General features: G+C 50.8%; 1 protein-coding gene across 1 annotated transcript in view; it reads right to left on the bottom strand.

Moving 5' to 3' along the window:
* CRHR1 (corticotropin releasing hormone receptor 1) overlaps nt 1–25,498 on the bottom strand; it is a 31,021-nt gene extending 5,523 nt beyond the window's left edge. The window contains exons 1-10 of the mRNA XM_054088704.1: nt 25,182–25,498; nt 16,748–16,832; nt 7,374–7,493; nt 5,436–5,521; nt 4,243–4,349; nt 3,758–3,878; nt 3,244–3,397; nt 2,402–2,462; nt 1,432–1,504; nt 203–288 (exon numbers count right to left, since the gene is read on the bottom strand). Of these exons, the coding sequence (XP_053944679.1) occupies nt 203–288; nt 1,432–1,504; nt 2,402–2,462; nt 3,244–3,397; nt 3,758–3,878; nt 4,243–4,349; nt 5,436–5,521; nt 7,374–7,493; nt 16,748–16,832; nt 25,182–25,223 (935 nt within the window). The 5' untranslated portion in view covers nt 25,224–25,498. The remainder of the gene's footprint in view (nt 1–202; nt 289–1,431; nt 1,505–2,401; nt 2,463–3,243; nt 3,398–3,757; nt 3,879–4,242; nt 4,350–5,435; nt 5,522–7,373; nt 7,494–16,747; nt 16,833–25,181) is intronic.
* Nucleotides 25,499–26,159: the final 661 nt, after the last annotated feature.

The raw sequence follows: 26,159 nt of genomic DNA, 5'->3' as shown, positions 1-26,159 counted from the left end.
TCACAAAGCTCTCACTAGCCAGGATTTTTGAATAATCCCAATTGCAATGGCCGTGTGCCTCCAGAAAGCTTGAGGTGTTCTTAGATGTCTCTCCATGCTCCCATCCCCTTGATACTTGGCTGATGGGGCTGTTTCTCTTCTCTCCTAATCATACTCATGCAGTTTCTGGGTCTGCTTTCTGCAGGGTCACTCACACTCTTACCTGTACTGGATCGTCTCTGATGTGGTTGAAGCTCGGAGCTTCGTCATGAGGATTCGGACGATGTTGAATAGAAAGATGAAGTTGATCTGGAAGGAAGAGGCCACCTGCTTAGCATCTACTCCCACAACGTTTCCTCCTATTTCCGCAGGGTAGACAATGGGCTGTGCCAGGGAAAATGGGAATGTTTCCTCTTCAACCTGATCTACTGCCTTCCATGCACTGGGATGGAACATCTGCATTTACCCTTCTTAAAGCGCTTTAGGAGTCTGTTTGGGGGAGTGGGAGCAGCAGAGCACACGAGGACACGGGTGAGAAAGGGCAAGCATTACAGAAAGGGATAAAGGTGAGAAAGTTGGAGGGAGAGGAGGAATATAAGGTGACCAAAGGGATTTCGGGAGAGTGGCTGCCGTCACAGCAAGAAGCCTCTTGGCCTCTCTCCCGGCTGCCGAACTGCTAAGGAGGGCACAGGAAGGTGGTACTGGGAGCTGAGCACAATTGACACAAATTAGAAGTGGCCCGGCTACCTGACGGCCTGGGAAATGAGAAGCAGATTCAATTATTCAGAGAGGCCGGTTGGTCCTGGTGAATAGTATTCCCTCAGGGTTTCACGGTGTTGGGCAAGGAGGGAGGAAAAGCTGTGGGACATTGTGCATGGCTCTCCCACTGGAGGGGAAAACAGCACTGCTGCTTATGACCTGCTACCACTGCTCCTTTTTGTCCCTTCCCCAAAGGGCTAAGCTTCAGCAAATCATGCTCCATATGACCCCTGGTTCAAGCATCACTGCTCAACCAAGGGCCAGAAGCAAAGCGATGTGGATCAGAGAATGGAACGGAGATCCACCAGCTGCTGGAAATGCTTAGCAAAGCGCCCACTTGCACCTAAGTAATACCATGGCAGGGATGGAGGGACTTACTGGTACACGTGGGATTCTGCCAGTGGGAGCATCCCTATCAGAGCGAGGTCTCAACACACTTTTTCATGCCCATCCCAAGCCAGCAGGATCCATGGATGCTATTTCTCACTGAGAATGCCCAAATTTGCTGAAGGTGCAGTTTGGGTGAGGGGAGCTGGGCTTGCAGGCGAGTGACATTGGTGCTGTGGGGCATCATAACCACCTGCAGTGAGGCGATGCTGAAGGATGGGATGAGACTCAGTTCAGGAATGGCCCCATCCCATATGAAGAAAGGAATGACCCTATATTTAGCAAGAAAGGTCTCTTTGCTCTTACCAGAAGCACCAGGATCATAGGGCCTTGGTAAATGTAGTCGGTATAAACTCCCGCTCGCTTCCCAAACCAGCACCTGCAAGGTAAGGACAAGTGGTGTTGGGGACATACAATATCAGGGAGAAGCCTGCAGTGAGAGTGACCTGGATTTACTCCTGTCCTAGCGCAGTCTCTATAAGTCACTATCCATAGGGTGAGAACACTACCACTCAAGTTGTCGTAACCGCTATGGAATAACTTCCCCAGGAACCCAAGATAAGGAGGTGCGTGAGGGCTTATGGGGATGTTTATGGATCTTGTATGAACGTGGGAACTTGTTGTCGTAGCATAAGAGAGGACAATCTTACACGCACACAGGTCTGGGACGGCTTTGTCCCCAGCAAACCTTCTGTATCCGTGTCCTGGGAGGACCTTGTTGGGTTTGGCTAAATCAGTGCTGTGTCCGCACGGGTAGCACGGGGCTGCTGAAGTCAGGGAGCAAAACAGCATCGAAAAACAAGACAAGCTGCAATTCATCTAAACAGGTTCCTTTTAACTCCCCGGCCTATGTGAAGAACTCTCAGGTGCCTGTTAAGTCCTCTGTTAGCAAGTCTCCGTGAAAATGGCTTAGGTGATGGTAGCTTGTATCTCTGCTGGTAGATTAAATCCCAGCTTCATTTAGCAAACACCTTCTAGGAGCTCTGGCTTAATCTTGCCTTTTTCCTCTTAAAAAAAAAAATAAATCTCATTTGCCCTTTGAAGAGAAAAACGCAGCGGCAGACGGTCGCAGGTAGGGCTCGTGCAGCAGAGAGACTAAAGATGGCATAAAAGAAAGAATGGAAGACTATTATCTTTTTTTCCTCCCATCCCTGCCATGTTCCCTGCCTCGTTTCAGCCCTTCCAGGTGGGATCCGTGCCCGCCACAGCCCCTGGCATCACTGGGAAACTGGGACAGAAAGGAGAGTGGGGAAGGAGAGCAATCAATCACACTCACTTCTCGTTGTCGTAGTACAGCTTCCCGATGGCCCAGGCGACAATGATGGGAAAGGGGATACCTGCAGAGGAACAGACAGATGAGTCTCAGGGGTGCAGTGTTGCTGCAAAATTACGCTGTAACAGGGATTTTCTCACTCAGGGCAAACCGTCAGGTGAGCTGATGTCACGGAATCATAGAATGGTTTGGGTTGGAAGTGAACGTAAAGCTCATCCAGTTCCAACCTCCTGCCATGGGCAGGGATGACTACCAGAGGATCCAGTTGCTCAAGGCCTCACCCAACGTGGCCTTGGAACATCTCCAGGAATGGGGCAGCCACCGCTACCCTGGGCAACCTGGGCCAGGGCCTCCCCACCCTCTGCATGAAGAATTTCTTTCTAATGTTTAATCTAAATCTTCCCTCTTCCAATTTAAAGCCATTCCTCCTCATCCTATTCCTGCACTCCCTGATCCAGAGCCCCGCCCCAGCTTTCCTGGAGCCCCTTTTGATACTGACAACTGCTCTAAGGTCTCCCCAGAGCCTTCTCTTCTCCAGGCTGAACAACTCCAACTCTCTCAGCCCATCCTGGTACGGGAGGTTCTCCAGGCCTTGGATCATCTTTGTGGCCTCCTCTGGACCTGTTCCAACAGTTCCACATCCTTCTTCTGATGAGGATTCCAAAACTGGGCACAAGACTCCAGGTGGGGTTTCACAAGACCAGAGTAGAGGTCTGCTGGCCATGCAAATCCCATCCTCCTGCTCAAAACAGCATTTTAGCAGAGATCTGGGTGCAAGAAAAGCTGGAGGAGAGGATGGAGGTGGTCTAAAACCTGGTGGGTGAAGGGGAAATCCTGGTACTTACACCAACCGATGCAGATGAACATCCACTTGCGGAGCTTGTCTGTGGAGTAGGTGAGCACGATGGCTGTGTGCAGGTAGCAGCCCTCGCCAAACATCCAGAAGAAGTTGGTGACATGAAAGTAATTGTAGGCAGCAGTGACCAAGCGGCACCAGACCTGCCAGGGAGGTTAGGAGGAGACGTGGAGGGTGAAGAGCAAAGCTGCTTAGAGAGAACACCTTCCCCCTTGGCCGTGTCCAATAAACAAGGCCGTAACTGCTGCTTCTTCAGAGAGTTTCTGCTGCCATAAGAGGCAACATTACTTCTGATGACACAGCGATGAAACTGAGGCAGAGACCCAGCAGAGCAATTGAATCTGGGTTTCTCATAAGCCTGGGTTGTCCTCCAACCACCAACCAGCCCTATTTGACCTCTCAAGCTGCTTATGTGGCCTCATATCTAGGGTCCTCAAGCTCCCCACGCACCTGAGCCCCTCATGGCTGGGCTCGAGCCAGCTGCCTAGCAGAGCTGCACCTACCACATTGCTCTCGTGCACCTCTGGGTTCATCGTTAGCTGCACCACAAACCACGTGGCGTTGCGTAGGATGAAGGCTGTAATCAGGTTCCAGTGGATGATGTTTCTCAGGCATCGGATGCTCCTGGAGAAGAGGGGATAAAGGATCATCATAGTTCTGGGGGCATCTCAGGTTGGCCACGTGCGACCTGGAGGGCAGGGCTGTTTGTGGAGCTGAAAGTCTTTGGTGGGACCCCAAGGGTGAGCCAGGCATGACCAAGGCCAAAAGGTGGAAGGCACCAAAGAAGACCCTCTGCCTCCATAATACCATGCTTTAAAAAATCAGCAAAAGGAAAATAACCCTGAGATAGTCATGATCCCTCCAGACTAGACAGCAACAGCCATGCGGGAGGATAAAACACAGGGTACATCCCCAGCCCTAGGGCTGCGGGTGACATCCCTGGGCTCATCCCCCCAAAAGAAGCACAGCCTTGGCTCAAGTCACTCACCGCAGGCGCATGAAGAGGATGAAGGCCACGAGGAGGGCCCCCAGCGAAACGCAGTGCCCCAAGTAGTTGATGATGACTGCGATGTGGTAGTGCAGCTTGCTCTTCTTCTGTTGGGGCAAGAGGGGGAGGGCTCAGCAGCAGCCCCGGGTACCACCAAAAAAAACAATCCCAACCACATCACTTCCAAGAGCCGCACTGCAAATTTGGGGTCTTCTTTATTTTCAGAAAGCAACTGGAGTCTACCTGGTGCAGGGTGGTGGAGATGGGGCTGGAAGGGGATGGGGCTGGAAGGGGATGGGGCTAACAGGGATAAGAGAGGTACCAGCCTGATGCTGCAAAGGGCTCAGGTATTTCACATCCTACCCATGCCAGGACAGCTCACAAATGCTGCCCCTCCATCACTCCAGCTCAGCGCTGGGACATCCCCAACCCACGGATGGGGACACCCCACTGTAATTCAGCTGAACGCACTGGCATGGCAACATCTGATGTCTCAGTTCATTCCCTGTTGCCCTGGGGGCAGCTGAGAGGCTGGGATGAATTTGGGCGGAAGGAGCAGGGGATCTCGGGAAGGTGTGAGTGATAATTAAATTAATTGATCACTCCTGCTGTTAAGCACTCATCCAGCCTGTGAATTACCAATTAACTGAGTGAGAAAACCATTGCTGGCAAGAGATATCAGCATCTTAAATACCAGAGGTGGCATCAACTGTAAATGAACAGCTTTATGCCTTCTTCTCTGCTCTGAGGGGTGGCTTGACCTACTCAAGGGCTTGCAATTCTTGGTCCTCTTTTTTATTTAATCTCTTCCAACTTCCTAAAAATCTCCGTTGCTAGCAGGGAGGGACAGGGTTTGCAGAGTGCTTGTGTCAGGAGAGAGCTGGAGGAGGGTGATGGGGCTGGAGGGCATGTTGGTCTGCACTCAGTGGTGATGGGGACAGGACACCTCGTGCTGCAAATCCTTTTGGATTTTTAACAGGGAAGTAAAAAGGCATGGCTTTGTTTTTGTCAGGGAATGAAAATGCAAATCACAAAGGGACTCATATATGCTGCACGCAACCTTGTATCTGGGATACTTCTGCGTGCCATGAGCTCCCTTGGGCCTGACCTGGATGCTGTTGCTTTGCAAAGCTCCATTCTTTGTCCCTCAACATCCTGCCAAGAGCCTGGCTGAGGGGCTACCAAGGTCCTACCTCTTCACTGAGGATCTCCTGGCACTGGGAATAGTTGACCCGCGCTGCCCAGCTCCCGTTAGCGAGGCACTCCCTGTAGCCATTATCTGAAAGAGAGAGCGCATGTCGAAGGGTTAATGGGATGGGCACGAAGATCTGACCTGATGACACTAATGCAGAGGTCACTGGTGTCAAACCAGTAGCATCTTTTGCTTTAAAGCCGGCTCAGGTGCTGCGTTGGTCGTGATTGCAGAGCCAAAATCCTTAGAACATTTCACACCAAATCCAGGGCTTTAGGTCCACACCAGCTCTGCCTCTCAGCTGCTGCGACTGAGATGCAATGGGAGCAGCATGAGTTCCGCTCTCCTTTTCATGTCCTTTGTGTTGCTTGCTCAAGTGGTCACATCCCATCCCTGCTGCAACTCAGGGTGAAGGTTTCTCTTCTCTCCTTGTATTAGGAGTGTGCTTTGCTTCCCAACAAGGGTGGCGAGTGGCAAGGCTAATTGGGAAGGACCACGACAGCCTTGGAGCAGCTCCGATTAGCATCGGCACTAGGGTGATGCCACCATTGGGGTGATGATGGGCATCTTTTATTACAGGAAAGACCATGAGCCTCATCAGTGTGATGGGATGGGATAAGGGTGAGGATGGCTTGTCGGATGCACAAGTATGTACGGATGCAAAGAGACTTGTTGACAGCCAACTGAAAGTGAGTCAACATGTGCTCAGGTGGCCAAGAAGGCCAACAGCATCTTGGCTTGTATCAGAAACGGTGTGGCCAGCAGGACCAGGGAAGTGGTTCTCCTGGTGCTGGTGAGGCCACACCTTGAGTACTGTGTTCAGTTTTGGGCCCCTCACTACAAAAAAAAGACATTGAGGTCCTGGAGAGCATCCAGAGAAGGGCAACAAAACTGGTGGAGGGGCTGCAAAACAAATCTTACGAGGAACGACTGAGGGATCTGAGGGAGCTTGGGTTGTTCAGCCTTGAAAAGAGGAGGCAACGGGGAGACCTTATTGCTCTCTGCCACTACCTAAAAGGAGGTTGCACAGAGGTGGGTGTTGGTCTCTTCTCTCAAGTGACAGGTGATAGGACAAGAGGGAATGGTGTCAAGCTGCCTCAGGGGAAGTTTAGATTGGACATAAGGAAAAATTTCTTCACAGGAAGGGTTATCAAGCATTGGCAGAGGCTGCCGAGGGAGGTGGTTGAGTCACCATCCCTGGAGGTGTTTAAAAGTCGGGTAGATAAGGTGCTTTGGATCATGATTTAGTAGTAGACGTGTACGGTTGGAGTTGACGATCTCTAAGGTCTTTTCCAATCTAATGATTCTGTGATTCTATGACTCCTGCAACAGCACGAGTAGCATTGCAAAGCAGGAGCTGAATTGCATGTAATCTTCCACTGCGGCAAAAAGGTGTGGGATGGAAAAAATGATGTTTTTTGCAGGAACAAGATGTTTCACCAGAAGCAGTGCTTGGGTGGTCAGCTCAGCTGTGTGTGAGGAATGGCTTTGGGCACTTTTCAAGTGCCTTCGCTTCTTTGTTTGCTCCCTTCATCAGCAGTGACAACGCAGTCACCCATGCCAGGAGATGGTGAGCCACAAGGTCTCCCAGTCCTTGTCCAGCTGAGCGTTGCAGACCTCTGTGCCACCTCCAACAGCCGGGCAGGCTCACTCCTCTTCCCCTGTCCCCAAGATAGGGACATCACCCCTCTTCCCCTTCACAGGGGCGCATCCAGGAGGATCAGCTTATAAAGCTGCTGCTGTGAAACCACCTTCCCTGAAATTCGGGATATGAGGGCTTTTGTCTTTTTTTTGGTTGATGGATTCCCCTAGAGCTCTCAACGAGCTCTGGAAGCAGAGTCACATTGTCACTTGTGCCCCCACAGCCCCTGATTCACATGGTTCTCTGAACTTGCCCATCCCTTGTCCACCATGTCCCCACCAGTGCTGTTCCTCTTACTCGTGGTGTTGTACCGCACACCGTAGAAATACTCGGGGCAGGGACGAGCTACCAGCTGTCCCACAGCGCTGCGGGGCCAACACGTGCCAATCAGGTCTACCGAGGCGTTGCACTGAGGACCTGTAGGGAAGAAGATTAGAGAGTATGAGAAGGTCTGTGGGCCACCTCTGGGTATTGCACTGAGGACCTGTAGGGAAGAGGATTAGAGAGTTTGAGAAGGTCTGTGGGCCACTGTGGAACATCTCCAGGCTGTTGAAGGGTCAAGGGTTGCCCAGAAAGATGGGGCTGGAGTACCAGTTGAATGGATAGGTTGCTGCAAGCTCAGGCCCAAGAACAGCATCATGGAAGACATCAAGCAGGGTCTGTGCCAGGACTCCCCAAGAGGTGGTTGATCCATACTGGCCATGACTACTGCCTCAGTCCTTTCTGAGCACCTGGGTTAAGTTCTGGCACAAACCTGCTTTTCTGATCCAGCTTCCCAAGTCAGCTTGGGGTTCCTTGGCTCTGGTCTTCCAGCCATGCTTCAACCGTGACTTTGGCATCCAGCCCCAGAACAGCCATCAATAAATCAGATTTTCTCTTTCCCAGTGGTGACTACAGCCTGGTGCTGATGGGACGCTTCTCAGAGCCCCTCCAATCTTCTCACACCTCCTAGCTGTTCCGGTTGGTCTCTTCCAGCCTTTCCCAGGAAGAAAACTCCAAGTCTGCTGCTGCTATTTCAGATTTCAGGCAGGATTTGTGTGCTTTTCCCAGCTACAAAAGTATGCTAACGTAAGCATTAGGTAGGCCAGATTGCAGGCTTTTTTATGTATAATTTTTTGTATATTTAGAACAACATGTACTGTAGCTAAATATGTCCCAGCTCCATCTCAAAGTGAGGTTGGAAGCACAACGGCTGTAATATATCCATATAATAACAGTCGTTTGCAGGCAGCAGATGAGTGGGCAGCAAAGCCTGGAAGGGGCAGAGTTCATCGCAAACCAGTCCTGGGTACCAGAGATGTTTGTGCTGCCGGCGTAGAAACAGGCATTGCCATTTCCTAAGACAGAACACCCCAATTCACAGCTCTCTGGGTGCGAGAACACGGCGTTTCCTCTCCACTTGGACTCAATGGTTGTTTGAATGCTTTTCCCAAAACTTCCTATGGATACACCCGAGTAAAGCGTGACCAAACTTAAAAGCAAAATACCATATTCATGGAGGAAGCTTTGCTTTCGTTGATGAGCTGAAAAATCAGCTCCTTGGTTTCTTGGGATGTTCGTGGAGCAAGTTTTCATGTCGAAGGAAAGGAAGGTTTTCTTCAACCATCTTTGCGAGGGAAAACAATTTCCGAGGCTGTGAGCTGGGGAAGCAGCCGAGCGTGGTGAGCGATACCTTCTGCCTTCCATAACTCGTAGTGAGAAATTAATTTTAACCCTGACCTTTGCTTTTAGCTTCGCTAATGTGTGTGGTTGCTGCGGCAACCTTCGCTTTAAGTTAACTGTTTTAAGCCTATGCTTCTTAGGAAATAAAGCGTGTTTAATTACATGTAGTGTGTGCTCATGCTTATCTACATCTATGAGCATTTGTTGAGCTCCTCAGTTGTTTTGGCTCAGATTTGACAGAGGGTCACCAAAATTGAAGTCCCTGTTTAAAATTTGATGATAGTATTCATCCAAGTAGAGAAAAGACAACGGTAATTGCTTCAACTAAGGAGAAAGTTAAATTGCAAGCGCTCTCCCCTGTTGGCCACCTGGGAAGGTCGCAATAAGGTCTCCTCGGAGCCTTCTCTTCTCCAGGTGGAACAACCCCAACTCTCTCAGCCTGTCCTCGTATGGAAGGTTCTCCAGTTCTCTGATCATCTTTGTAGCCTCCTCTGGACCCGTTCCAACAGCTCCATCTCTTTCTTACATTGAGGATTCCAGAACTGGACACAGTAATCCAAATGAGGTCTCAAAAATATCTCTACAACCCTTGATTTAATGCTGCTTGGCACTCCTATTAAAGCCCTACGGCCACCTGCGAGATGACAAATGAGTGGATGGGTCTTGCAGTCCCACCATGGTAGGGATTCGGGGTGAAGGTGGAGCAACATCACCAGGAGCTCAGCTCCTCCTCATCTCAGGAGTCAGGGTTGTGGTGGGGGGTGACATTCGGGCTTGGGGGCTGCAGTCTGGTGAGCAGAGATCAGGGTCAGCCAGGCTGTAGGATGTCCTGGGGCTTTGCTCCAGCACCACTCTGGGCAGCATTTTGAGGTCTGTCCCACCAGATTTTAGCCTAGTGGGTGTCTGTAATATTTTTTCCCAAGCTGAAAAAATTACACTGAGTAATGTTTGCTGAAGAAAAGCTGAAAAAAAGCTGCAGAAAGCAGATGTTGGTCTTTCTGCTCTCTCCATCACATAGGGGAGAAATCAGATCTGCTGCTGGGGAAGAGTTAAGTAAAACAGTGAAGGCAAAGAGTGCCGTGAGGGCTGTGATGTCCTGTTTGCCCAGCACGACTGTCTGCTCCAGCTGCTCCCCAGCGGCACGCAGCTCCCAGCCTTTAGAGCACTGTTTAGCATGGAAATTATATGTATCAGTGCTAAATGCTTTCATATCTGCTTCACAGCCCATCTGTATTTGCAGCAGGATTATTCTCCCAGGTTCTGCACAGGTCTGCCCCAGCTTTCGCAGCACCGTTGGCTGCACAGACAGTTTTGGTCTTTGCAGCTTTATAGCAAGTAAGGTCAATAAATTTCCTACCTGCACCCAATTTCCCTTCTTTGGCTCCCTCTCACACAGAATTTGGGGTAGGAAGGAGCTGGTCCTGCTTTAAGATGGGGTATGTGGCACAGGGGAAGTCACTCAAATCCCTTCTCATCCTGTTTTCTTCAGATTGTGCCGCTTTGAAGCAATACAAAAGCATTTCCTTTCTTCGGAAGCAAAAAAAAAAAGCGCCTGTCCGGGGACTTACACTGAGATAACTGTATCACAATAACCATCTCAGGATAGCGGTAGCAATATCCCTCCTGTTTATCTAAAACATCCTTCTCCAGACCAATTTCACCACTCGCAAAGACGCTGAGATGAGTCCAAGCTAACGCCACGCAGACATGCGGAGCCTGGCAGGGTAAAGCTCTCCCATCCCAGTTAACCAGCCAAAGATTGAGGAAATTTAGAGGATGGAGCATGTTTATCTCGAGCCAGCACCGCAGATGTGTGGCCACGGTGCTCTTGAGCTGATGCCAAGGAGAGCTGAAGACTTAGTGCCATCAAATCATTGCTAGGATGGTGTGAAGAAGAGTAAAGCAAAGGTTGAGCTTATAAAACTGTGCCGGTAAACGTGCTCTCATCTCACACCAGGCAACGTTTGGCACCACTGCAGCATCCCAGCTTGGTGCTGTGTCCCCAGGGACACTACAACTGCCCGAAGGGTGAAGCTCCTCTCCTCTCGTGCAGTGCAAAGGGGTCAGGAGAGACAATAGAAACCTGAATCACAGGCTTATTTCTGTGTTTGGGTGCGATGGGGTTATTTATCTCTGGTGTCTCAGGAGGCTGAGTAACAGCTGAAAGGTGTTGGCTCATATCTCTACCAGTCCTGAGCGCTTACTCAACCACAACTCTCTCTGTCCATCCCTGATGTCCACAGTGACTGCGTTGCTGCTGCCTTTCGAGCAGGCTGAAGACCTTGGTTCCTTGAGGGCGTCCCTACGGCAACATTTGCATTTGGTAATCAGGGCTTCATCTCCACATCTAATCAAAATATACTCACTGTAGTCAGCGTGTAAAAGGTTGTCTTTCCTGAGCAGCTCCACCATGCAGGTGGAGCAGAAGGAGCCATTTTACACCTCATTACCCCAAAGCCTTTGGGGGGATGCTTTTGTTTCAAGATGCTGATGTGTCGTGGCTCCATCCCAGCTGTGGAGCCACTCCAGTGCTACAGGCTTGAGGGAAATGGCACTGTGGGACAATTTATGTTAATTAGAGGTTGTAATTTGTGTGGTCGAGTTGCCTGCCTTCCCTCTGAGTCAGGGTTGGATACTCAATACAGCCACGAATAGCTGTGGTTGTTTCAAAATCCTTGGATCCTTGCTCACACCCTACCTCTAGCACTGTTTTGGGTGACATCGGTGTTTCTATTTATATTTGTAAGAGTCCAATACTTAAAAAATCCTCAGCAATCCTCCCAAGCATTCAAGTTCCATGATTCTCAATGTAAAATAATTACACTGGCTAATTAAGCATTACGATAGCAAAGTGTCTTTGTAATGAATTTTCATCTCGTTTCTATTCACCATCACTGGCTGTCCCTGTGGGACTCGGCTGTTATTCTGGAGAAGAACAAATAGGAGACATCAAACCTAGCTTCTGCCATTGGTATTTGATGCATCTGCTCAATGTCATCACTTAAGACTCATCCATGTAGGGCTTATGTGGAGCATATGCATTAATTGAATAGAGAAGCATAGACCGGCTTGGGTTGGAAGGGAACTTTACAGGTCATGTAGCCCAACCACCCTGCAGTGAGGGACATCTGAGTAGGGACAACTTCAACTCAATCAGGTTGCTCAGAGCCCCATCCAACCGGACCTGGAATGTTTCCAGAGATGGGGCATTGACCACCTCTCTGGACAACCTGTGCCAGTGCTTCACCACCCTCAGAGTGAAAAATATCTTCCCAATATCTAGACTAAACTTTTAGTTTAAAACCATTACCCCTTGTCCTGACGCTACAGGCACTGCTAAAAAGGTTTTCCCCATCTTTTAAGTACTGAAAGGCTGCAGTAAGGTCTCCTTGAAGTCTTCTCTTCTCCAACCTGAACAACCCCAACTCTCTCAGCCTCTCTTCATATGGGAAGTGTTCCAGACCTCTGATTATTTTTGTGGCCTCCTCTGGACCTGCTCCAATAGGTCCATGTCTTTCCTGTGCTGAGGGCTCCAGAATATATAATAATATAACATATAATGCGGTGCATTGGTTTTGGGACATCTCTTGTTCTCCTGATATGATCCATAGAGTGGTTGGAGTTATATTATTATCAACTGTAGCAGCAAGTGGTTTATTCCCTGGTATCATCTGGGCTTTGCTGGTGGGTGTGCAAAGAAGCATAATCCCTCTCTGGCAGAATTTTCCTAGCAGAGGCTTCTAGTTTGGCTACAACTGAACAGAGTAGCTGGCAACGATTTTATTGCATCCAGTCCAAAGTACTATTTAACTGCTGTAGCTGCCGCTCATGCTGAGATGTGCCAGGATACTGTTTCCTATCAGAAAATCTCATCACCTTCTTCCCTCCTCCACTACAGTAAAATCTATGAATATAAGCAAGTTTCTATAGACATCCCTTTTTCTTAGAATGGCTTTGTCGATAGAAGTATACGCTTAAAACATCATGATTTTTCCATATATAGAAAAGCTTAGATTTTTCAGTCCCCAAACCTGCGCCGGTATCGCGCTCTCCCTCAGTGCTTAGTCCCTGCCAGGACTCACTGCTGCCGCTTTAGCCCCTCTTTTATTAGAATTTCTGCCTTGGTGGCAGAGATGCCAACGAGGCTGAAGGGAAAAAGAAGTACTGATGTTGTTAATTTGACCTTTACGAATTTCAATTTGAGCCCCTCGCCAGGGGAGTCAGTGAGTGAACGGAGCAGCCGTGGCATGAGAAGGGACTGCTGGAGCAGTGGCATCGGTTCGAGGAGCTGAGCTGGAGCGGGTGGAAAGTCTCTTGGTCAAACTGTCACTCACTCTGAAACGTGTTTCCCAACCTGTCTGATAAAGCACTGGTGAAGGAAATGCTCTCATCGCTTGCGGCTCTCCTCTGCTTCTCAGCCATAGGCTTTTGCTATATCTGGACCAACTTGATTTGCTTTATCTAAGTGCAAAGCTACTTTCCTCCTTGAAGAAAACTCCACTTCAGGAAAAAAGGGCATTTCTGTTCAGCTCTGCCTCACTTTGGTGTAATTTGCCTTTGCTTTAGGTGAACTTGCCATGGCAGGAAACATTTATTTCCTGGGAAGGAATCAGCTGTGCTCCCCACTCTCTCCTGGGCACACGCATAGGGCTCAGAGTAACGATTTCTTGTGATAAACTGTTATACATCTTAAAGAAGTGAATCACACAGCCGGGACCAGCTGGGATTGTTCGCAATTAGGTACCAACTCCTTGGGCTGATCCAAGCTTGAACGCTATGAACAGTAAAACAACCCCGGGAGCATTCCGAGCTCGCTCTGCTCGAGTGCTTTCTGCTGGGCTGCTGTGGAAAAGGCTCATCTATTAATTAAGAGGGTTTTTCCATCTGCTCAGTTTCCCCTTTCCTTCCCCAGGGAAGTGCCACGACAGGAGGCACTCCTGCAGCTGCAGCAGGATGCTTGGCCCTGACGGGTGCAGTGACCTTGTCCCTCTCTGATGGGCTTCGTGGCAGGGGAAGGCAAGAAGCATCTCCCTGGGGATGCTGAAATCATCAGGAAGACAAATTAGAGGGCTGTAGGCAATCTGTAGGCTGGGAGCCCTTGGGACAGACCCCTATCCACCCTGGACAAGGGATGCAGATCCTCACTGCATTCCTTTTCAAGCATAATCTGGGAATTTCTTGGCTTCCAGATGTTTGGGGGTGCAGTTGACCCAACTTTCCTAAAGCACCACGATGACCTCGAGTCCAGCCTGATCCGATTTCTGCCTGGAGGAGAAAATATTCACTGCTGCTGAGGAAAGCCATGTTTCTGATGGAGCGGCCAATTGTGCGTGGATGCCCACGTGTCCCAGCACCGGCCACAATCAGGGGCTCACCAAGAGGTACTTCTGATGCACACCAAAAATACCAGGTTGAACCATCACATCTGTGCAAGGAGCCTGAATGCAGAGGACACTGCCCTCAACTGGGGACTGTGCTTAAAGGAAGGTGGCTAAATCAATGTTGATAAGAGGACTCCAATTCAGCTCCAATGTTGTAGGACAACGGAGCTCCGGGGGGCTCAGCCGCTCCACTTCCTAGGATGGGAGTCACCTGTGACAATGCTTGCCCAATGACCATCATCCCACGTATCTCACCACCACACGGTTGTGAGCAGTGACTTTTCCAGCTCCGTGCATGCACCTCAAAGAGTTCTGGCAGCATGCTGATATCACTGTCCAGCCACGCATCCTCAGTAAAAAGTGTGAAATTAGATGATGAAGGAACTGGTGACCCCAGAGAGAAGGAGAGCCCATGCTGGGCTGTTTGTTGGAGAAGGGATTGCTGCACATGGGCAAAAGGCAAAGGTCCTCCATGCATCGCTGACGCCCCGCTGAGCTGCGTGCTGGAGAATCGTTGGGTTCGTGTTATCGGCATGTGCCATTTCCCCAGGGTTAGGCAGACATTAACAAATTAAGTCTCACGGCCTCGCTGCAATTCTCATTAGCGTCATCCTAACAGCTCTCCATGTTAAATAGCCTCAAAACAAAGTTTCCAGTTCTGTAAATACCCTTCCCTGGGAATTGCTGCCTGACTCAGCCAGGGCTTAAATGGACCCCAAGGATAAGGGCTGGCGCTGAGCTCCACTCACCAAGCAGCAGACTAAGACAATTAGTTTCACCTCTATTTCTTGTTCTGAGCTCCCTCCCTGAGTTGGAAGTGGCTCTCAAACATGCCAGCCCCATCCCAAATTAATGAGTTACTCAGTGATGACAGTTTGCATGTGTGGAGGTGCTGGAAGTTTCGCGAATCTGAAGCCTAGCGTGTTGTGCTCTCCCGTTCCAGGGTGATTGGGCACTGAGGTGCGCTAAATCCAGCTTGGATTCATGCTGATAAATCCCTATAGATCAAAATCCAATCCTTGCAGAGAGCAGCACCCACTGCTTGAGGCTGGTGGCAACCGCAGGGCACGTCCACCTGCAAAGCCGTGGCAGAAACATTCTCCTCTCTCAGTAGGGGCTCAAGATTTTTCAGCAGTGGGTGACAAAGGCCATGAGTTGGGCACGAGGAGGCTCTGGGACCTGCCTGCTGCCCTGGGTGGTGCTGTGCATCACAGAGAGTCCCTGCACTGCTTGGTCAGAGCCCGTGGAGCTGGGCACGTGTTGCACCAGGGAAGACGTGTAAGAAGAAACCAAATGCTATTTATCACAGCCTACCATGGCCAAGGACAACCATCATGCTGAGCAGAGGGCTGAAACCTTTAGAGAGCAAAACACATGAGTGATGACCAGATTTCTTGTCTGCACTGTGCCCCAACCAGAGACACACAGGCATTTCTATTTCCACTGACAGGCTTGTTTTCCCTCGGCTTTCTGTCTCCATTTCCTGGGCTGGGGTTGCTCTGGGGATGCTCCTTGCAGGACTGCGGTGCCCTGGGCTCTGCCAATCAGCCAAGCACTAAATCAGCTTGTGCCAGGCTGTAATTTTAAAGAAGGTGGAGTTTAATGTTGCTGTTAATGAGAGCTGCGTGGCGGGCAGCCATCCGTCAGCGCCGGGCTTCCGCAGCCATCCGTCACCCTGATGGAGAGAGATGCTCTGAGCAGCAGGGACCGGAGCAAGCTGGGCGACTGCTCAGCGCCTGCTCTGGGCTTCATTCAAGTGTGGGAAAATGAACTCTGCAGCATCCCTGAGCTGAGGAGGGCTTTTCTCCTTGTTCCTATGAGCTCCTTTCCCTCAGCCCCCTTTCCTTCTCCAAAACCTGTCACTGATCCAGATTTGTCACTGCTGAGGCGATATCCACGTCCCCCTCCAAAAGAGGTCAAACACCACTTTTGGCACAAACACATCTTCAGCTTGACTCGGTTGGACGGAAACCCCTGTATGAGTGTTGAGGACTGAGCTGCCTGTGACCTTCCAGAAGTCACCCAGCTCGGCTGAGCCAGCCCTGGCCATGCCCACATCTCCAGAAGCTCCTCGTGGCTGGTGGCCTCCCAAAGTGCTTAAGGCGGAGGGTGGCTGAGCCCTGAGCTCATGGTGGTCACACTGCACTGGTGACGTGGTCTCTGCAGAAAGTCACAACCTCCAGCTGTCAGCCCTGGGCAGGAGGATGGCAGAGAGGGTATGGACATAAGGAATACATTTTCCTGGTGTCCCTGCCCAAATTTCCATGCTGCCCATTCTCTGCCATGTGTAGGCAGCAGGGGAAGGATGGAAGGATGGAAGGATGGAAGGATGGAAGGCAGGATGGAAGCAGGGGTTGAGCAGAAGTTCTTTTGCCCACCTTCCCCTTGAGCCCAGCCCGCTAGACATTTATATTCTCTGGTTTTAGGTCTCCTCAGCTCTACATCTTCTACCTGCCTCAACTGTCACCCTGCAAAGAGGTTGCTTCAGCACATCCCACCTCCCCCCATGAAGGAGCCAGGCAGTTGCAGATCAGCCCAGGGATACCTTCCTACACCTTCTTCTAGCCATCCCAGCCACCGGGGTGTCCTAGGAATGGTGAACGTGGGCTGGGGATGCAGGACACTCACCAGTGTAGTTTGTGACAGGCGGCAGGCTCTCGCAGTACTGCTCTTGGATGGAAGCTGCAAGTGGACTATCCCAAAGGAGAAATGCCTGCACGGGGAGAGAGCAGACCACAGGCAGGGTTATATGGGCAACACCTCAGCCCCCAGTCCCTCTGTGGGTGTAGCAGTGCGTGGGTTCATCTATGGAGCTTGTCCATCTCTTGGTGGATGCCACCCCCAAAGCTGCACAATGGATCCGTAGTGCGTTTCCCAGCCTAGAGGAGCGGGGCTTATCCATCCTGGGGCTGTGGGACTGATCCTCTCTGCTCTGTTTCCCACCCACCAATTTTCTCCTGTCCCAAATATTCCCCTCAGCAAACCCTACTGCAGCCCTGCACAGCCCCTGCTGGGTCACGGAGCTTCTGGTATTTAGCAATTTAACCAACACTTTTAGTTTTAGCATCTTTGCATCCTGAGAGCACACAGGGGAGACATGATGAGCCTGACACCACGCTCAGATTTTCAATACCTTATTAAAATCACAGCCTTGTAAGCTGTCAGTGGGAAGATGTTAATACACGTCCTTAAGGAGATCTGATCCACAGTCAACCCAGTCTGAATAAAGCTTTTTAACAGGAGAAAGGCTTGTCTGCAGACACTGACATTCCCATTCCATTGGGAAGCATTGACCAGGATCGATCCCATCCCTTCTCCAAAGTGACTCCCGTGTGGCTTTACAGCTCCGCTGAAAGTGAAAACCATCGACTGTGTCTGAGTGGGGAGCTATTCTAGAAAAGCTACTACTGCATTATTGTGCCTTTGCAGGAGTTTGGGGAAACAAAAAGAGAAGGCGGCAATTGCGAGTGGAAGGAGGCAGAGGGACGATGCTGTTCGACCCAAGGCTCACCAGGGAGGCAGATGGGAGAAGGAGGGGAGCTGCTGTTTTATGAAACACACATTTCTATCAGAGCAGCTGCCTGCTTTCTCCTCTTGCTCAGAGATGGGTGACACGGGCCGATCTCCTCTGCTTAGGGGACGGATGCTGACGGTAGAGGTGTCACTCCACTTCTCTCACCCCAAGCCTTGCCTGCAAGGACTGACCAAACCTCTTGGAGGAAAACCCACTGCTGAGTGATTGAATGGCAGAGCCGTGCCCTGAAACACAAGCACACACGGATCCCTTAGAGAACTCAAACCTGAACCCGGAGGCAAAACCGCTGCAGCTTCCTCTACTTGCAAGCGAGCTTCCAGTTCCCCAGGGCAGCGGACTTGGACGCTCAACCGTGTGGAGCCAACACAATAAACAACAATCCCCGCCTTCCCCACCGGCCAGGCTGGTCCCTAATGCCTGATCTCCCACCCCGAGTGCCATTTACCTTCAAAACTGCTCTGTTTAGGGAGAAGATAGTCCTCTGCTTGCTGTTTAGCCACATAAATGCTAGCTGCTCTTGCTGGCACACCCAGCAATGCCCTGTGCCTTACCAAAGCATCAGTAGGATTTATTCAGACACGGTGACAAGCTCAGCACCCACTTGCTCTTTTCCAAACAACTATTTACTGCCTTGGGAAGCTGGTTTTGACAGCAAAAGAGATGTCAGGCAGACATATAAATGGAGCTGAGAATAGCTTCTTTGTTATGACTGCTCCAGATGGCACAGGGGATTCGGCAGCATAACCCTACCCTGAGCATGGGTGCTGCATGAGGCTCCTCTTGTGCTGCTCCAGAAGGAGATGGACACATCCTGAGTCTCTTTGCCAAAAGCTGAGACCTCCCAAACTCCAAACACGGGGCAAGCAGGGTGTAGCGGTGTCAGCTCCTCTCTGTGTTGATGCCCATGGCTGATGCCCACCACACCTGGTAGCTCTTGGCATGGGTAGCTGGGATATAAAGCTTCCTCCTCAAAGGGGCCAGGACAGTTTGTCTACCTGGCTCTCAAGTGTTAATTGGCTTTGTTTCTCCTGCTCCAGCCTGGCAGTGCCCATTCTCCTTCCAGACACAGGGAGAGGTCTTGGCACCGAGCAGCAGCATGGATCGCGCTACAGTTAGAGAGGGTATGGATGGAGCACAGTCTCTGGCTCTTTGCAGGCTTTGTAAATGAGCTCAAACTGCTACAGAAGGAAGGAAGGAAGGAAGAAAGAAAGGAAAAAGGTTCCCCAAAACACAACAGCCCCTAACAGCTTTTTCAGCAGGCTCTGAGTCTTATCCCACTGCAATGTGGCCAATGCTGTCTACACAAGCAAAGGTTTTTCCCACTCCTGTCAGCCCCAGCTTGAGGGGAAGGTGGCAGCTGCAGGTGGATTTACACAAGCCAAAAGCATCCTGGTCTGGTACCATGATGGTCAGGCTCTCTTCTATGTTTTTTCCTTTAACGGTTACTTGAACCCCTCCCCAGGCTTTGCAGAGAGAACAGGTCAAAGCTCCGTCCTTGAAGAGCTTCGCCTGCCAGAGCGTTGCTGCCGTAAGCGGCCACATGGTGCCCAGCAGGTCCCAGCCTGGCCAGGCTGGAGACAAACACACCTCAACAGCTTCGAAACAGCAGTGGGTCATGCTTGGGCCAAAGAAGGACCACATCCCTCTGTCCTCCTGGCCCTGCTTTGACCTGGGCTACCGCAAATCCCGCTCTGCAGTGAAGAACACCTCTATGACCTCTCTCAGACCGCCAAAAGCCTGGAGAGCTTCAGCGGAGCGTTCAGCTGCATGGGGAAAGAAAAAGCAATCTGCTTTTCTAGAAGCAATCACTTTGCACAGAGGTCCCGGTCAGCCTGAGGGAGTTGGTCCCATGGGGATGGTGGTTCTCCTGGGAGCTGCACAGCTCCCAGGAGAACCCAACACTGGCAGCAGCTTCTCCTCCAACAGGAGCCACAAAGACTCTCCTGCCGTTGCCTCAGCATCCACCTAAATCCTTTCCAGGCTCTGCCTGTCTCTCTATTTTACACACAAGGAGGCATCACAGCAGATGCCGATGGCGCGGGATTAACCTTGGATCTCGTGGAGATGCACGCTCCCTTCTTTCGCCCCCACATTTCCTGCAGTGGGATCAGCCGTCCCCACCAGTCCTCACTGCATGGTTGAGACACCAAGACCTGATGCTGCTCCAGCATCTACTGCATCCCACACAGGGCAAGCACCAGCTGCAGATGGTGTCCCACCACCCACCCAGTCAAAGCTGTCCTAGAAGGGAAACCAAGGCACCGAGTACCTCTTGCCTAAGGTCACTCAGGCTGTGCTGCACCACGCGAGGCAGGTTTCTCCTATCTGGACCCACCAGCCGTGTCCTGATGCAATGCCACTAGGTTTTTTTGGAGCCATTCCCTGTGATGATGAGGGACACAGGGTGGCAGATCTCTTGAACCAGGAGATGCAGCACAGTGGGTTGAGACAGCGTCAGCTCTTCAGCACGAGGAGGCTGAGGGGTTCCTTAAAGGTAGGGATGTGAGCAGCAAAATCACACACACACAGCGTCAATCTCTGTGACCTTCCACTGACCTAGCAGCAAAATTCAATTAATAACAATTAAGAATTAATGTTCCCCTGCAGCACTTTCCCTCTTAAAAGCAATCCACAGATATTAATTAATATATTCACATCCAAGTCAAACATCACCCCCTCACACCGTACTACCCAGAGACAGGCTTGTTCCCCCCTAGATATCTTCTTGCCTCAAACAAGATCGGATCGGCGTGACAGGAAGGGCTGACAGTTCCGAGAAGCAAGATAGATGGCTCGTAGCCTAATTAGCAATCTAAGATGGGGCTCGGGTTTTCCACTGCTGACAGGGCTATAATTGGAGAGAGAAACGATTAGCAGAATGAAGCAGTGGAAACCAGTGGCTTTGCACAAAGCTGGAGAGGTCAGCGGGAATGAAGGATGGTGATGGCCACTGAGACTTCCCTGGGAGGGAGGTCAACAGCAGCCTCTTTGGAGTCATTCTTGATATAGGGATCTTTCTCACCCATCACTTCTGCTCCCTGTCTTGGCTGGGCTTTCTTCCCCCCGTGATCCTTGGTGTGGAAGAAGAAAGACCTCCTGGGACACATGGGCCGGGGATGGGCTTAGCACACTCTCTGCCTTGGATCTCCGCTGAGGTTCCCTGGAGTGTCAGGTTGGGATTGAGCCTGCTCTTGGCCCTGAGCCTGCAGGAAATGGTGCCAGACTTTGGGTGTTAAATACAGTGAGAGTTAAAGGAACTGTTTGCCAACCTCGGACGGCAGAGCAACATCAGTGGAGTGGGAAGGGAGGGCATGGAGCAACACGTCTTGCCAACGCCGCAGCCATAGGCTGGAGGTGGCCTTGCAAAGGCTGACTGAAAAAGTTACACCCCTAAACGTGCTTGGAGGTGGACACGGTGCCTCCAGCCCCTGCTGCCCAGCCCTTCCTCTCTCTTGCCTTCACTCTACAGCGGGGGATCCCTTTACCCTTGTCTCCTCCAACACCCAGGCATCACCTTCTGCAGCTGCTGAACTTCTCACCACCTCCACCTTGAAGGCTTTCACTTGGAAAAGTCCCATCCACAGTCCAAGCCACGAATGAAACCCCCCAGAGAGCATCAGGTCCACAAAAGACCCCTTTCCCTTTGCTGTGACAGCGCACTGCTTTCCCAGCCCCTGAGTTCAAGGTTTCTCCAAGACTCTCACTTTATTAACACACACTCTGCTGCTCCTTCTCTTGCTTTTGTACAAAGCCACATCAGAAGCCCTGCTAGCGGCAAGGCATCAAGGCAAAGCACAGGCAGCAGACCGAAGCTCAAAACAAGAACCACAGGGGGATTTTCTGTGGCTGATGTTACTCGTGGGGGAAGAGAAAGCAGCAAGAATGCCTCCATCTGGCACTAAAATCTGTGAATTTATGCATTTTAACCATATCAGAGGGCCAGCTCCCATCGTTGTGTAGACAGTGGCTTTGGTGTGAGCATTTATTCTGTTCGGAATCCCTCCCTGAGCATTCTGGATGCAGATCCTAACAAAAGAATATCAATCAGGGCTAAATGAACGCCTTGTAAAACCTGATTTATGAGCAATTAAAGGTTTTCCTGGATTAAGTTCTGATCTCTCTCTCTTGCCATAAATAATGCTGATTTCATTTCTCTATCAAAACAGGCATGGATTTGGGGGGACAAGTGAAAAAAAAGAATAATGGCATTCAGAGAGTGGAAGCTAAGAGCACAAACAAGCTGGGGAAGGGGACACTGTGTGAATCAAAGCGGCTTTTATGGCATCTGCATTTACCAGAGCAAAGGTTTCTAAAGAAGAGTTGGAGTGATGGCTACAAGCACAGGGGAGACCTGCTTTTCCATGCCGGTTATATTAAACTTTCCTGGAGATTGGACATGTGGGATCCGGGTGCATTCATGGATATTTTCACTTGGGGCTTGGTGATTTTTTTTCCCCGGTTGCCTCCCGAGACTCACACCTCAGCTGCCTCAAGACCCCTCTTTTACCTTTTTAGGGTCATACCCTGGGTTGAACACCCACCTTTTAATATCTTCCTCCAGCTTAGCTGCACTCACAGCTAGGGAAAGCTTGACCACACCAAAGCTGCATGTGCTATTGCCTCTCCAGTACAGGATTTAGGGTAGAAACAAGACTATGATCTGCAAAAGGCCAACATCCTTTTACCCTCTGCCTTTTGAATGGAGGCAGTTGCTTCTGGATGGGTGACTCCTTAAAAGAGGACACACTGCAGAGAAGGAGGGTCTCTTCTATTAGCTCAAAATACAGCGAGGGGTAAAAAGGAAAAACAGCAGATGGGCCTCTGGGTATGTTCTACCATCTTCAGAAAGAGCCGCCTGCTCATGAGTGACAGCTCTCAAGCGTTGGATAACGGCTCCTGGGCTCGGTTTGCTGAGGGAACCCCATGCTTTGTGCTTCCCTTTGGGTCCAAACGCTGTTCTCTAAGATAAAACCACAGCCATAACCTCACGAAATGCTGCGGACTCAGATCTCAACTTGAGCTTGTCGCTCTCAACAAACTTCTGGGCCAGCCGTGTCCGGGTTTCTGGTGAGCAGAGCTGTATTTCGGGGCAGGGTCGAGCCGGCTCTGCAGGCTGTTCTCATCGTATTGCTATATATTCATCCTATGGCGATAGAGCAGCTATTCTGGGAACGGGCTGTGCCATTTCCATTCACTTCTTCACTAGAGATGCGAAACCGCGGCGGAGATTTCATACACGCTGAATCAACTCCAGCTTTTAAGGAAAGCAAGGACTAAAAATGAGGGTCAGCGCTAGTGCGGCTCCACCTCTTACACGTGGAAGGGATAAGGGGTTGGTTTGGGGGTTAATGCTGCTGCAGCTGATGGATGGAGAAACCACCCCACTCCCAACATCAGACTCTGTTTTTTTCATAAAACGCTTTTGCAAACAGTTTTATAAACTTATGACAAAGCTGCAGGTGAAATGTTTCCTTTTAACCACTTTTGGAGTTTGTTTAGATGACTTGCAGGGTGCCAGAGAGCATTTTGCAGCAAGTTTGGCTGCCTGCCTCCTACTCTGTCCATCCAACCCTCTTGAAGGATGTCTACCCAGCGAGGCAAGGCGGACAAATCGATGTTAAACTGGATTTGCTGGCCAGGTACACTGCAAGGGGACACCTTAGATGTGCCAGCCCAGGGATCTGCAGGCTGAAAGATTTGGCCAAGTAGGGGTGGGAGATTAACCCCTGCTGAGCTCCCTCTTGGAGCTCGACTACTGCAAGTCTCTGCACTCGCAGGCTGGATGCTGCTGTGGGCACACTTGGCTGCAGAGGGGTGCTCACATAAAGCTGGAATTTTATCGTCCTTTAGCCCACGCTGTCCCAAGGAGAGGGTTGATTGTGCTGGAAGAAGTGTCTGAATTTTGAATGCTTTTATTGATATGAAAAAATAGATAGTTTGCCTGCAAAGGGGTGTTTTATAGACTGTGTGTTACTTTTTGGAGCTGAGAGAGGCTTCTCTTTGCTTGGGCTGGTTTTTGTGTCCCTTCCTTGTCCCAGCCCCAAAGCAGGGGTGATTTTGCTCTCCAACTCTACAAGGTTTTTGAGGATTTGGCTACTTATCTTTACAAGGAAAGCATCCTTGGGAACATGTAGGGAGGGGTAGGGAAACCCCTAAGCCTGAGGAGGTTTAGCAGAGGATGGGAGCTGTGTCTCGGCACCTTTGGGCTTTTTATCTGACCGCTTTTTGCTCACACAGTAGCTATTGGGAGCTGTCGTACTCACTTGGCTGTCCCCATCTCAGATCCTGCCCCTAACGCACTGGGTCTGTGGCTTTGCCAAGGGTGTCCTCACGTATTGGCCAAGGAGGACCTGGGCTGGAGGGAAGAGGTTCTTCCCTGTCTCCCTTTTATTTCTTACACTGGAAACAAATAAAACCTGAACCAGGGAATACAGCCACAAAAGAGCTCCTATGAAACAGAGTTATGGGTGTGCAGTCACAGGAGAAAGGAGCTGCTCAGAAGAGAAGCTTTTGAAAGCAACACCAACTTGGAAAGGAGGTCGCCTGGTGCATATCAGCTCTACTCATCACTTAGGTGAGAACTTTCCTATCCCAAAGATGCAGCTAAATACTCCTCCCTGCTCTCAACACCAGTGATGCACAGTGAGAAACCAGCAAAGATGCTAACAGGGAAGGCTGCCCCTCTGCTTTTTCTGCCGTTCTAACTCTGCAGCCACAACTGAGCCACTGAGACAGCATTTTGCAGAGAGTCAGGCGATATTTTTTTTCTTTAAAGCCTCTTGGCACAGAGTTTTAATCAAAAAAATGATCGTTTTGTTTAACTGCCTATGTAGGTTTGTTCAAAAAATGTTCAAGACCTCACTGGAAATCTTTTCCTCTCCTTGTTTCCTCAGGGTTTGGGATTTAAACATGCTTTGGGCTGTGAAAATTCCCTTTCTCGATGAGCCCTCAGGGAGGAGGAATATTGCTTCTGACAAAGCATTTGCATTTTGTGCAGAGCTGCAAAATTAGCAGTGGCTACAGTTCCACAGTGAGCAATAGAGGAAAGTCTTGTGCTCTGCAGTTGGGGGGGAAAAGGAGAGGTTTCTTAGAAAATCATTTAAGGGCAGTACAATTAGGCATTGGATTTGGGTTATCCTCATCCATCACAAGCCCAGCGTGGCCACCCCCTTCCAGCAGTCTAAGGGAAACTGGTGGCAGCTGGTTTTACTGGGAGGTGTGAGGCAGGGAGCTGCTGGGCTGTGCTCTGGAGGACCTGGCTGCAAGCCCCCCCCTCCTTAATGATCCCATCATTGTCTCCAGCCCCCTTCCCGGTAGTTTTTGGGCACCCTGAGCTCTTGTAAAGCCCCTGTGCCTCGACTGGAGCAATTCTCCAGAGGACCCTTTGTGTAGCATTTTCTCCTTTGACTTTTCCCTTCCTTTAAAGAGATGGAAAAGTCCCTGCGGAGAAAGCGAGCGGTGCAGAGGGGTGATGGGGAGGAAGGCAGAAGGGTTTTCCTGGGAGAAGAGGACTTAAAAGCACCTTACCTGCAGGAGGAGGGGGAGGGCAGGACGTAGGCTGGGCACCATCCTTAACTCCCACCGTGCCCAGCTCTCCAGGGCATGGTTGGCAGTGGGCTCTGCTCCTGCTGGGCTCCTTCTGCCGTCGGGGATAAAATCCTTTGGGCTTCGTGCAAAGGAGCGTGGCTGAGTCCCAGCGGGGCTGCGTGGAGCCAGGCAGGAACCTTTCGTCCTCCTCTTTGCTCAGCCACTCACTCCTGCCTTTTATAACCTCCCTCCGAGCCTGTCTTCAGGCTTCCCACCTTCCAGCTCGCTTGGTGATGGGCTACAGCCCTCCTCACCAGCCTCCCACTCCCTGCTTCTCTCCCTCCTCCTCTTCCTCCTCCCCTTTTCCTTCCTCCACCTCCCTGGTGCCTTCCAACTCTTATTTTATTTGGGTTTTTTTTTTTTCCTCCCTTCTCCTTCCTTTCCTCAGCATCTTTAGCAGCAGAAACTTCCCACTGCCCAGGGACCTCCACCTGCCCCCCAGCTGCTCCCCCTGGACCAGGCTCACCCCTCTCTGCCCCCCACATTCCCATTTTTCAGCCACTGCTGTGGGCTCTCCTGTGGGCTCCTGTGCGCACGCATGCAAAGGGTTTGGGGCTGCAATTTGCGGGAGGGTTTATGTCTTCAGGGATTTGGCTCCAGGGAAGAAGCAGCTCCGCTGCCACCCTTTGAAGCCCCTATGCAAACTGGTTGGTGAAAAAGGAGGGAGGCAAGAAGCTCCTTTCCGCTTCCCACTGGGATGGAGCGGAACAAGCTTCAGATCTTCCTCGTGAGGGTGATGCTTCTGAGACAAGGAGGGGACGTGGAGCTGGTTGGCGTAGGTCCTTCCATGCAGTGGGGCTGTGGTGGGGGCGCTTGGTCATAACGCGAGGAGAAAATGAGTCACAGAGGAGCTGGAGATGCATCTGGGAAGGTGGCTTTTCTCCTAGGATGGATGGTGGAAGAGGCAGAGGTGATGGG

The sequence above is a fragment of the Cuculus canorus genome, chromosome 25 (genome assembly GCF_017976375.1).
Source record: "Cuculus canorus isolate bCucCan1 chromosome 25, bCucCan1.pri, whole genome shotgun sequence".
In the NCBI taxonomy this organism is placed as follows: Eukaryota; Metazoa; Chordata; class Aves; order Cuculiformes; family Cuculidae; genus Cuculus; species Cuculus canorus.
Note: the sequence above shows the minus strand (reverse complement) of the source record. Positions and strands in the feature narration are given on the sequence as shown.